Genomic DNA, 12,779 nt, shown 5'->3' on the forward strand with positions numbered 1-12,779 from the left:
GGCAGACCGGAGGAACTGCTTTTTGATTTCCTTTGTTGCGCAACGGCTCCCAAGCCATCTGCCCAGGCTGTTCCTGCCGTCCTGGGTCTGGCCGGGGAGGGCGGGCTGGGCTGCCCGGCTCCCGGGGCGGAGTGCATGTCCCCGCTTCCCCATTGCTGGCCAGACCAGGGGGCGGGCTTTCTTCTGCTTTTGAGAGAAAAGAGGAACTGGGGCTGTTTAGGCCGGAGACAAGGAGACCCACCTTGACAGGAATCGGGACCAGTGACTGAAAATTATTATAGAACAGGTTCCATTTCGTGGTAAAGAACTTGCTAGCAACCCTGACCGGTTTGGCTCAGTGGATAGAGCGTCGACCTGCAGACTGAAGGGTCCTGGGTTCGATTCCAGTCAAGGGCATGTGCCTTGGTTGCGGGCACATCCCCAGTAGGGGGGTGCGCAGGAGGCAGCTGATTGATGTTTCTCTCTCATCAATGTTTCTAACTTTCTATCCCTTCCCCTTCCTCTCTGTAAAAAAAAATCAATAAAATATACTTTAAAAAAAAAAAAAACAACTTGCTAGCAGCTGCTGGCCACGGGCAGGTGGGCTGCCTCAGAGGAGCCGAGTTCTGTGCCACTGACGGCGCTCACACCGGTGGGACCGCCTCCTGTCTGAGCCTGGGGGTGGGGACTCGGGGTGCTTGGTTCAGTGCCCATTCAGCGTGGGTGTGGGAGGCACCCCTTCCCCCCTGTCTAAAGACAACAAAATGTTGTTGTTTTTTGTTTTTAAATAAGCAAGTGTGGACATACAATCACTTGGAATTCTTTTTGTTTTTTAATGTATACACTTTGGAAGTAGGAAACCTCCTCTCCCTCCCTCCCATAAGATAACCCCAGGATGGAGCGATCCAGAATTTTCTGGGCCACCTTTAATGTCAGTGCCGCCCAGGCTCCTGGCTCCGTGAGAAGGAGGCTCCTAAGGTCCCTGCTCGGGCCCCGCTGACCGGGCCTCTGTGTCCCAGCTCTCAGCAGGTGGCGGCGAGCGCCCTGACGTCGGCCTCCACGCTGGCCGAGATCCTGGAGGCCATGAAGCACCCCTCGTAAGTGCTGGGCGCGCGTGTGGGAGCCGGGGCGGGAGGGCCGGCCTCGGGCAGCGCAGTTTGACGCGGTCCTACCTGACTTGGTTGTTCACCTGCTGTGAGACCTTGGTCGAGTCCCTTGACCTCTCTGGTCCCCGAGACTCACCTTGTTTGCAAAATGGGGAACAGAAGTCGCAGGTTTGATGGAAGGATTACATCAAATAGTTACGTAACTCGCCTGGTCTAATACCTGACGAGTCTAGGTCTTCTCTACATGTCAGGTCCTTTTGCTTTCTCTTCTCCTTCCCTCCTTTTACCCCATTTTTTTGTTCTGTCCGGGGGTTTTTCCGGGTCTAGAAATAGCAGTGAGCGATCGCACTCGGGGGATCCTCACGTCAGATAGTGAGCGCTTAGCACCATCTTCTCTTTCCCCGCTGCCTGGTGCTGCCCGCTCCGCTCCCTGCCCGCCGCGCTGGCACCCAGGACAGGCGTCCAGCTGCTCTCGGAGCAGAAGGGCCTCTCGCCCTCCTGCTTCATCAGCGCGGAGGTGGTGCACTGGCTGGTGAACAACGTGGAGGGCGTCCAGACGCCGGCCATGGCCATCGACATCATGCAGGTGAGGCAGCCCGGGCGGGGCCCGCAGAACCGTTTGTAATAAGTGGGAGGACTGTCCGGAGTCGAGGAAGGAGCTTGTCTTGCTTTGAAAGATACGACTTAAAAATCTGGCTGAGCCCGGCCAGCGGGGCTCAGTGGTTGAACGCGGACCTAGGAACCAGGAGGTCACGGGTTCGATTCCCGGTCAGGGCACAGGCCTGGGTTGTGGGCTCCATCCCCAGTGGGGGGCATGCAGGAGGCAGCTGATCAATGATTCTTTCTCTCTCATCATTGATCCTTCTGTCTCTCTCTCCCTGTCTCCCTTCCTCTCTGAAATCAATAAAAAATATATTTAGAAGTTCAATGCGCTATCCGTTGCGCACAGAGCCCGCTAATAAAAATGTATTTTAGGAAGATCTGATGTCAATATAGTAAGATATTAAATTGGTTGAAGTTGGACTTTCTTGATACTTTCCAGTGTGTCTGAAATCCTTGATGATGTTAAAATTTGCATTTGTACTTTATAGCATTGCCTGCATCAGGCACAGCCCTTGGCAGGATGCAGCTATGGCTGATGGGGGTAGGGGTGCAGGGTCGGTCTCCTGGGGGCCCTGTCCTTCCCTCCACTCGGTCCTGTCCCGGGGGCTGCGCCTCCCACACGTCCCTCTGCGGGGATCTCAGAGTTTCCCCGTCTCTCCCGCAGAAAATGCTGGAGGAGCAGCTCATCACGCACGCGTCCGGCGAAGTCTGGCGGACCTTCATCTACGGCTTCTATTTCTACAAGATCGTCGTGGACAGGGAGCCTGACCGAGGTCAGAGGCGCGGCACGCTGGTGCCCGGGGGCTGGGCTTTGCCGGTGACCTGCTCTCTCAGGTGGCCCCGCTGCCTGAGCTCCTTGGCTCACTTGGTTTTCCAAGTTGTGCCGGGCCTGTCGGCTCCCGTGAGCATCCGTGTTTAAGTTAGGCATCGCTGGAGCCACGCGGGCTTCTTAAAGCCACAGGACGTGCTTGTGAGAGCAGGTGAAGGGGAGATAACCCTAAAGGAGGGCAAGGGTCCCGGCTCGAGCCAATTCCCTCAGGCTGGCTTTGGTTAGAGCGCCCCCAGCCGGTGCAGGCGGTCCTGAGTATGACACGATGGGCTCTAACCTGCGTGTCTAACAGCACTTTCTCCTCGCTGGGCCTGCAGATCCATTTCCTCCCCCAAGAAGACCCATCGAGACCTACTATATTTCCCAGAATACGCTTTATGTGTTTGTTTTCTTTTTTTTTTTTTTTTTTTTTTTTTTTTTTTAATATATTTTATTGATTTTCTACAGAGAGGAAGGGAGAGAAACAGAGAGCTAGAAACGTCAATGAGAGAGAAACATCGACCAGCTGCCTCTTGCACACCCCTTACTGGGGATGTGCCCGCAACCAATGTACATGCCCCTGACCGGAATCGAACCCGGGACCTTCCAGTCCGCAGACCAACTCTCTACCACTGAGCCAAACCGGTTTGGGCTATGTGTTTGTTTTCATGATGTCCTGCATCCACCACTGTGTCTAGTTTCCAGATCATTCCATCCCCCAGTAGGGATCCCTGGACCCATAGCAGCCAGTCCCAGTCTCCTCCTCCCCCTCCTCACCCCCAGGCCCTGGCCACCACCAGTCTGCTGTCTGTCTCTAAAGATTGGTCTTTTCTGGGCATTTTATTAAGGGGACTCTTACAGGGTGGCCTTGTGTGCCTGGCTCCTTCTGCTCAGCGTGATGTGCTTACGGCTCGCCCGCGCTGTGCCGTGCGTCCGCAAGAAAGCAGGCCTCCGTGCCCAAGCCGCGCGCTCTCCCTCCCGCCTCCCCAGGGGCCATGCAGCAGCCCACCACCTGGCACACGCCCGCGGCGGACGGCTTCGCCAGCTTCCAGCGCAAGTGGTTCGAGGTGGCCTTCGTGGCCGAGGAGCTGCTGCACTCGGAGATCCCGGCCTTCCTCCTGCCCTGGCTGCCCAGCCGGCCGGCCTCCTACGCCAGCAGGCACAGCTCCTTCAGCCGCAGCTTTGGGGGACGGAGCCAGGCCGCCGCGCTCCTGGGTAGGTGCCCGACCCACACGGGGCCTGGCGGCGCGCTGGCGGGCGGCGGGCGGCGGACGGAGGCCGAGTGGCCGCCAGCCACGGGGGATGAGGCTACGGGACCTGGGATCGGAGCCGCCGTGGCCGTCGCACGGGCCATTCGGTCTGTCGGCACCGCAGGCTCCTGCGCTGGCGCCTGCCGTGTGGGCCGAGCTCGTTATTGTCCCGACCAACAAACCCCGTTCATCTTCTCAGAAGCTTCTAGAATCTGCGATTTTTTTTTTTTTCCCCTCTTGGGTGATGCAGCAGTTTGCTCTCTGGGTGTTGATCCTTCCTCCTCATCCCCTCCTCCTCCTCCTCCCTCTCTCCCGGGGGTCCCTCCTCTGCGCGGACACAGCTGCCACCGTCCCGGAGCAGAGGACCGTGACGCTGGACGTGGATGTGAACAACCGCACAGACCGGCTGGAGTGGTGCAGCTGCTATTACCATGGCAACTTCTCCCTGAACGCGGCCTTCGAGATCAAGCTGCACTGGATGGCGGTGACGGCCGCGGTCCTCTTCGAGATGGTGAGCGCCGCCTCGCGCTGCGGACGGGGCCCCGGCTCGCCGTGCAGGGGGCTCCGGGGGTGCCCGGCAGCAAATCGTGTCACTTCAAAAAAAAAAAAAAAAATCCCGTTACTGATGTCAGAGAGGAAGGGAGAGGGAGAGAGAGAAACATCCATGATGAGAGAGAATCATGGGTCGGCTGCCTCCTGCACGCCCCCCCCCTGGGGATCGAGCCCGCCACCCATGTGCCCTGACCGGGAATCTGACCGGCAACCTCTGATGCTCAGCCACTGAGCCACACCGGCTGGGCGAGAAAGGTTTTTAGAGGCAAGAAACAGCTCTCCCCCGTCTCCTCCTCCTCCCAGAAGAAGTACTGGCCTCGCAGACACGTGGCTGCGGGAGGCACTGTGCTTAGCTCACAGGGTTCCAGGTATTCGTCAGGGGGTGAGACCGCATTCTCCCGCCCGGGACTGGCTGGGAGCGGCGATCACTCCCCGAGCAGTGCTTCCTCTCGCCTGCACCAGGTCGGCGGTGACCCTGTGTGTGTGTTTCCCACCAGGTCCAAGGGTGGCATCGCAAAGCCACCTCCTGCGGCTTTTTGCTGGTGCCGGTGCTGGAGGGCCCCTTCGCGCTGCCCAGCTACCTGTACGGCGACCCACTCCGAGCGCAGCTCTTCATCCCGCTCAACGTGAGCTGTCTGCTCAAGGAGGGCAGCGAGCACCTGTTCGACAGTAAGAGCGGCTCCCGGGGGCGTCCAGGGGGCCAGAGGGTCTGGGTTTTAATCCTCCTCCTTCACTCAGTGACTGACAAGTCACTTCCTGTCTCTGAGCCTCAAAATCCTTTTTATTTATTTATTTTTTTATATATTTTTATTGATTTCAGAGAGGAAGGCAGAGGGAGAGAGAGAGAGAGAAACATCAGCGATGGGAGAGAGTCATGGACCGGCTGCCTCCTGCACACCCCGCACTGGGGATGGAGCCCACAGCCTGGGCCTGTGCCCTGACCGGGAACGGAACCCGACCTCCCGGTTCCTAGGTTGACGCTCATCCACGGAGCCACGCCAGCGGGGTTATAAAGCACTCTACACACACACACACACACACACACAGCACTCTACACACACACACACACACACACACACAGCACTCTACACACACACACACACACACACACAGCACTCTACACACACACACACACACACACGCACACGCACACGCACACACACAGCACTCTACACACACACACACACACACACAGCACTCTACACACACACACACACACACACGCACGCACACACACAGCACTCTACACACACACACACACACACACGCACGCACACACACAGCACTCTACACACACACACACACACACACACACAGCACTCTACACACACACACACACACACGCACACACACACACACACACACACAGCACTCTACACACACACACACACACACACACGCACACACACAGCACTCTACACACACACACACACACACACACGCACACGCACAGCACTCTACACACACACACACACACACACACAGCACTCTACACACACACACACACACACACACGCACACACACAGCACTCTACACACACACACACACACACAGCACTCTACACACACACACACACACACACGCACACGCACACACACACACACACAGCACTCTACACACACACACACACACACAGCACTCTACACACACACACACACACACACACAGCACTCTACACACACACACACAGCACTCTACACACACACACACACACACACAGCACTCTACACACACACACACACACACAGCACTCTACACACACACACACACACACACACACAGCACTCTACACACACACACACACACAGCACTCTACACACACACACACACACACACAGCACTCTACACACACACACACACACACACAGCACTCTACACACACACGCGCGCACACACACGCACACGCACACGTGTGACCTCACAGTGTGGCTGAGCAGGACGCCTTTGCAGTTCGGAAACTCCTGATGATTGTGGGTATCTGACCATGTTAAGCCAGGCGCTGCCCGCAGGGCTGTTTTTCACACGTTGAGGGGACAGAGAGAGGGTGCCTCGCACCCGCCGAGCCTCCTCCGGGCTTTTCCGCCTTCACGGTGATAGCACAGGACGGCGCGAGGGGCGGGCGTCAGGGCCATTTTGTGTGTGTGTGTGTGTGTGTGTGTGTGTGTGTGTGAGCTGATGGTTTTCTGCCACTCATAACCCCGTCATCGGGACCAGCAGCCTCTGTGGGTTGCCATGGTTACCGCTGAACGGAAGGAGCCCTGGCTTCAAGGCATAAGGGCTGGAACCTGAAACTCGATTTTTTTGCTTTTGTGCTGCTTCTCTCCCAGTTATCGCCCCTTCTGACGACAGTGAATTCAAACCCTTAAAACCCGACAGGAATCTGCTGTGTGTGTGTGTGTGTGTGTGTGTGTGTGTGTGTTTTCCTATTGAAGCCAAAGCCTTTTCTCCCTCGCCCTCCCGTTGCCCAGAATCCTCAGGTCTGTCCTCGAGAGAAGGTTTCGAGTGTGGAAGGAGGGCCCGGGGCCTCGCGATGCCTCCTGCAGTGGCTGCTCCATCCCGGAGCGGCCCTGGCCCCTGGCCCCCAGCTGGCTGCTGCGGCACAGGCTGCCCAGCCCCCACCGCAGAGAGGGCCAGGGGGAGGGGGCGTCCCCACCCCTCCCCAGCCGATCACTTTTCCAAAATTATTTTTATGTTTACTTGCTTCCATTTCCCCACCCAGCTTATACTATTGTCTTTCCTCGTAGGGAAATGGAAGACGGTCCTTCGAGGACATGCATTTCTTTATTTTTTTTTTTAATCTTTTTGTTCATCCTCACCCAGGGATGTTTCCCCATGGTTTTTAGGGAGAGTGGAAGAGAGAGGGAGAGACAGAGGAGAGACATCGATGTGAGAGGAACACATCGATAGGTTGCCTCCTGCAGGAGCCCCAACCAGGGCCCAGGCTGGGGAAGAGCCTGCAAGCAAGGTGCGTGCCCTTGACCAAGCTCGAACCCGGGACCCTTTGCTCCGCAGGCTGACGCTCTATCCATTGAGCCACACTGGCCAGGCCCAGATGGACTTGCCCTTAGAGCTCCTCTCCTGTTTGCACTGGGACAGCAGGCTCCTGTCCGCTGCTGACACAGGAGGTCGTAGGGATGAGTCCTGGCTGCTCACACTGGCTCCTAAGGACTCGAGTTTGTCCCCTCCGTAGATCCTGATGGAATCCTGTCCCTTCCTTTGTGTGGCTGTCACTGCCTTTGGCTCGTCCCCCGTGGGGTGAGGCCGGTCTCTCCAGAGGCGGGTCGTGGGGAAGAGCCGAGCCTGTGACCGAGGGGGAGGCGTTGCCGAGAGCAGAGAAGGCTCAGAAGGCCAGAGCCCGGGCCAGTCACGCACTAGGAGTCACAGCCGAGCGTCTGTTCCTTCTCCCTTTCAGGCTTCGAGCCGGAGACCTACTGGGACCGCATGCACCTCTTCCAGGAGGCCATTGCGCACAGGTTCGTCCCCTCGCGGGAGAGAACGGCAGGGGGCCCTCGCCTTCGTCTGGAACGGCCGTTCCCAGAGCGAAGCCCGTTGGTTTCATTTCCGGGGAAATGTCACATGATCCAGCCCCCCAACGTCACATGCGCTGCTCATCTCCGATAGGACCCGGCCTTGGTCCCTACGGCTGTCGTTTCCCAGACCTGATTCCCGTTGCCTTCCGGTGGAGGGGAGAGCAGAGCTCCCTCCTTAGCCTCCAGCGAGACCTGAGACAGGCTACCCGGGAGGTGACGGGACACGAAAAACTGGAATTTATCGAGTCCCTTGACACAGGCTGAAAAGACAGTCAGTGCTTAAGCAGTGATAGAGGAGTCAGGAGGCATTTCCCGGCTTCACATGTGTTCCAGGAAGCCTTCCCAGCCTGGCTGTCCATCGGGGGATAGTGAGGGGGCCAAGGACCGTGTGGTTAAATTGCCTTTAAAAAAAAAATTTTTTTTTAATGGATTTCAAAGAGGAAGGGAGAGGGGGGGAGAGAGAAACATCCGTGATGAGAGAAAACCATGGATCAGCTGCCTCCTGCACATCCCACACTGGGGATCGAGCCCAAAACCCGGCCTGTGCCCTGACCGGGAATCGAACTGTGACCTGCAGGCTCATAGGCTGATGCTCAGCCACTGAGCCACGCATTTTTTTTTTTTTTTCCATTTAGCAATAATCGCGCCTCAGGAAAACCTCATTGGTTACCATACCGCCAGGGAGAAAAGCTTTAAGTTGCCTTTTTAAAATGGAAGGTCCTTCCTGGTGACGTAAGGAAGGGATGAGGCAAGAACCTGGCTCAGGCTGGCCCGCGCCGAGGAAACGAAGGGCTTGGTTAGAAGCAGAGGAAGAGGGGAACCCCAGGCAGCTCCTGCACCCGGAGGAACCAGCCTGCGGGCGGTGGATGGGGCTGGCAGGCGTGTTAACCTGTGTGTGCGGTTTGCATACCTGACTCATGTAGGGGCGGCCACCCAGCTCCACCCCAGGAACTCGGCCCAGGAGGAGCGGGGCCTTTTACCTCCTGGAGCTGTGCCCGCGCCCCCGCCCGCGTTATATAAGCCGCCGGGCTCCGGGCGGCAGCCACGTCCATCACCGTGTCCTCTGCGGCACTCAGCAGGTAGAGCTGTGACAAATGGGCCTCAGGAAATAGAAAGCCCAGGAATAGAACCAGCCGGAGCCGAGGAGCCAGAGGGAACAGCCGCGCGTGGAGAGCGGCCCCTCCTGCCCGGTCCAGACCGGTCCTCGCTCCTAAGAACAGAATTCCAATTAAAACGCTTCGCTTCCCTTCAGAGCCTTTATTGAGAACCTACTGTGTGCTTAGTGTGGGAGACGAGAGGGAGAGAGGTCTTTCTGGTACATAAAGACCAGGGAACCGTTTTCAGGAAGGCCTGATGGTCCCGAGGATGTGGGGAGGGCACCGTGGGCAGGTCTGCTGGGACGGCTGGGGGCGCCAGGAGCAGGGGGTGCGGAAGAGGGCGGCGGGGAGGGGGCTTTCGGCCACCCGGAGGCCGGGCGGGAGGAGGCCGGGCGGGAGGAGGCCCGGGAGCCATCGGAGAGGTAGAGGCTGGGACGCAGCGGGGACAGACGGAAGCAGCCTGCACCTTCCATCTTGAAGGAGACCTTCCGGGCCCTGTTAGCCCCTGGTCCCTGGAGAGGCCCTACTCAGTGCGTGTTCCCGTCTTCCCTTAGGTTTGGGTTTGTGCAAGATAAATACTCCGCGTCTGCTTTTAACTTCCCAGCCGAGAACAAGCCTCAGTACATCCACGTCACAGGTGAGGCGCTCTGGACAGAAGTGGGGGGGTGGGGGGGGTCTTGGGCTCCATGGACAGGGTACCTCCCTGTGGTTGCACAACTGCCCAGCCCACCCAGGCCGGACCCCGGGCGCCTCCGTGGCTGCCACCCGGCCCCTCCCTCCCTCCGTCCGTCCCTCCAGGCACGGTGTTCCTGCAGCTGCCCTACTCCAAGCGCAAATTCTCGGGCCAGCAGCGCCGGCGCCGCAACTCCACCAGCTCGGCCCCCCAGAACATGTTCTGCGAGGAGCGCATCGGCTACAACTGGGCCTACAACACCATGCTCACCAAGACCTGGCGCTCCAGCGCCACGGGCGACGAGAAGTTCGCCGACCGGCTGCTCAGGGACTTCACCGACTTCTGCGTCAACCGCGACAACCGGCTGGTGGCCTTCTGGGCGAGCTGCCTGGAGAAGATGCACGCCAGCGCCCCCTGAGCCTGGGCCCGGAGGGGTCAGAGGGCGGGAGGGCGCCCGGCGGCTGTTGTGGTCAATAGGATCGGCCGGGCTCTGGGCACCGGTGGCAGTTTGCCACCGTCAGGGGGCGGCTGCTTCCCCCCCAGCGTTCTTCCGCTCGAGGAGAAGGAGAAGCCAGCGCCCGCCCAGCGCAGGTGGGAGGCCCAGATGGCCCGTGGGAAGGGGACAGGCAGCCCCCAGGAGTGTCCTCAGAGGGGGCGGCTCCGCTGAGAGTCTCCTCCTGCACCCCCCGTGGGCTCCTGGAGCAGGATCTGCACTTCCCACTGGGAGCACACGGGATGTAAGATAACGTTGTGAAATAGTGTACATAGGCTCACGCCAGCTGTACATACCTGTACATAGCCGCCATGGAGGGAAGTGCCCCGGGCGGCACCCCTGTCCCCAGCCTGGTTTCTACGCCGTCCTACCCCTCCCCCCCCCACCTCCCCAGGCCCCTGGTACAGGCTGGGGGAGCAGCGGGGGCTGGCCAGCGATCTCACTGGGGGCGCCTTGGACCCCCGTTTGAGAAACGGTTGGCAATATCTGGAGGCATTCGGGTGTCATAACGGTCAGCAGTGTTCCTGGCACCTAGTGGGTGCTTCCCAACGCCCTGCATTGCCCAGGGTGGCTCCTACAGGAAAGAATTGCCCAGCTCTAGCCCCTGGCCCGGCCGCCATGGCTCAGTGGTTGAGCACCGACCTATGAAGCAGGAGGCCACGGTTCGATTCCTGGTCAGGGCACAGGCCCCGGTTGCAGGCTCACTACCCAGTGAGGGGCGTGCAGGAGGCAGCCCATCGATGATTCTCTCTCATCACTGACATTTCTATCTCCCTCTCTCCTCTCTTTCTCTGAAATCAATAAAAATGTATTTTTTTATAAAAGGAGTGGGGGGAAAGCCCTCTGGGAAGTGAGTGGTTCCCGCGCTGGGAAGGAGGGAGGGCAGGCTTGGGGCCTGGCTCCCTGCACAGCGGCGAGGGCCACAGACACAGGCCCTCCGGCTCCCAGGCACCACACCGGCCTCCGGGGCGGCTGGCACGGGCCGGCAGGAGCGCTCCCAGGCTGGTCTGACACAGGAAGCGTCTCACCTCAAAGCAGAAGCGAAACGGGGCACACTTCCCCTTGCAGGAGGCCAGTCGGACCGTCCCCTCGCCACCGTCTCCTGCTGGGGTCTGAGGTTGAGGGGGACAGAGAAGCCAGTCTGGTCTGGGGACCCACCCATGTCTGCCTCCCACCGCACACATCCTGGCAGCATCTGGTCACACACTGCCTCCGTGGCCGGCAGCCCTGTGATTGGTGGGTGCCGTTGCTGTTGGGTTTTGAGATTTAGACTCAGGGAGATGGCCCTTTATCCATCCCCTGCTCCCGGTGGAGTCGCAGCCAGCCCGTCCCTACAAGGCGGAGGGAGGTTCATTCATGGCTTAGGCGCTCATTCATTGCTCTCCCATCAACAATACCTTCAGAGCCATCTGCGAACGGGTCCATGAGGAGAGGGCTGTAAACACCAACAAGCACAGGTCTCTGTTATGGTGAAATCACGCAGCCATGGGCTGGGGTTCGAGCCCTGGCCTTCCAGGAGCAGCGGGAGTGGGGAGGGGTTCTGGAGGGCTGAAGGGTTTGGGCACAAAAAAACAAGCAAGAGAAGGCAGCCCGGCCACGGTGGCTCAGTGGTTGAGTGTCGACCTAGGAACCAGGAGGTCCCAGTTTCATTCCAGGTCAGGGCATAGGCCTGGGTTGTGGGCTCAATCACTGGTCAGGGCGTGCAGGAGGCAGCCGGTCCATGATTCTCATGATTGATGTTTCAGTCTCTCCCTCTCTCTTCCGCTCTGAAATCAATAAAAATATTTTTTTTTAAATAAGCCCTCGCCTGTTTGGCTCAGTGGATAGTGTCGGCCTGCGGACCAAAGGGTCCCAAGTTAGATTCCGGTCAAGGGCATGCACCTTGGTTACGGGCACATCCCCAGTGAGGGGTGTGCAAGAGGCAGCTGATCGATGTTTCTCTCTCATCGATGTTTCTGGCTCTCTATCCCTCTCCATTCCTCTCTGTAAAAAATCAATAAAATGTATTTTTTTTAAAGGTGGAGCTATCCTTTATTTTTTTAAAATAGATATAATTTTATTGATCTCAGGAAGAAAGAGAGAAACATCGATGATGAGAATCATGGATCGGCTGCCTCCTGCACGCCTCCCATTGGGGATGGAGCCTGCAACCCGGGCATGTGCCCTGACCGGGAATCGAACCCTCAACCCCTGAGCATCTTTGAGGTTGATGCTCAATCACTGAACCACACTGGCCTGGCATCAAACATTTTTGGGGTTTTATCATTAAAGCTTCTGAGCCAGCACCAGGTGACACGCTCAGGTTTGGGGTTTTTAAAGCGTGTCTGGCTGTGGTGATACAGAATGGAAGCGGGGGCCGGGGGGCGGGGGAGCGGGGCAGGGGATGAGCGAATGTCAAAGCAGGAAGCCTCGGAGAGGCCAGAGTGCTTGTCCAGGAAATCTGTGATGGAACCTCGGACAGGGACATGGCGGGGAGAGCAGCGGGGGTGGCTGGGCCATGTAGGGGATAAAAGGGATGTGACTGGCGGCTGGTTTGGTGGTGGGAAGGATGCGGATCAGGCCTTTGTTTAGGATGACATCTAGGTTTCTGGGAAGAACTGTCGCCAGGCAACAGAGTGAAAGCCAGGGCGGAGCTGGGAAGGGGTGGGACGCCCTTTTCCCTGCAGTTGCGATTGTGCCCGTGTTTG

The 12,779-nt window shown here is 58.4% G+C and overlaps 1 protein-coding gene across 8 annotated transcripts in view; it reads left to right on the forward strand.

Moving 5' to 3' along the window:
- DEPDC5 (DEP domain containing 5, GATOR1 subcomplex subunit) overlaps positions 1–10,854 on the forward strand; it is a 48,907-nt gene extending 38,053 nt beyond the window's left edge. For all 8 annotated transcript variants that reach the window (XM_045585755.1, XM_036448791.2, XM_036448792.2 and 5 more), the window contains 9 exons: positions 999–1,076; positions 1,539–1,671; positions 2,353–2,461; positions 3,487–3,711; positions 4,088–4,257; positions 4,796–4,967; positions 7,712–7,772; positions 9,481–9,563; positions 9,725–10,854. In XM_045585755.1, coding sequence (XP_045441711.1) covers positions 999–1,076; positions 1,539–1,671; positions 2,353–2,461; positions 3,487–3,711; positions 4,088–4,257; positions 4,796–4,967; positions 7,712–7,772; positions 9,481–9,563; positions 9,725–10,017 — 1,324 coding nt within the window. In that variant the 3' untranslated portion in view covers positions 10,018–10,854. The remainder of the gene's footprint in view (positions 1–998; positions 1,077–1,538; positions 1,672–2,352; positions 2,462–3,486; positions 3,712–4,087; positions 4,258–4,795; positions 4,968–7,711; positions 7,773–9,480; positions 9,564–9,724) is intronic.
- The last annotated feature ends 1,925 nt before the right edge of the window (positions 10,855–12,779 follow it).

This window comes from Pipistrellus kuhlii, unplaced genomic scaffold (assembly GCF_014108245.1).
Source record: "Pipistrellus kuhlii isolate mPipKuh1 unplaced genomic scaffold, mPipKuh1.p scaffold_m20_p_20, whole genome shotgun sequence".
In the NCBI taxonomy this organism is placed as follows: domain Eukaryota; kingdom Metazoa; phylum Chordata; class Mammalia; order Chiroptera; family Vespertilionidae; genus Pipistrellus; species Pipistrellus kuhlii.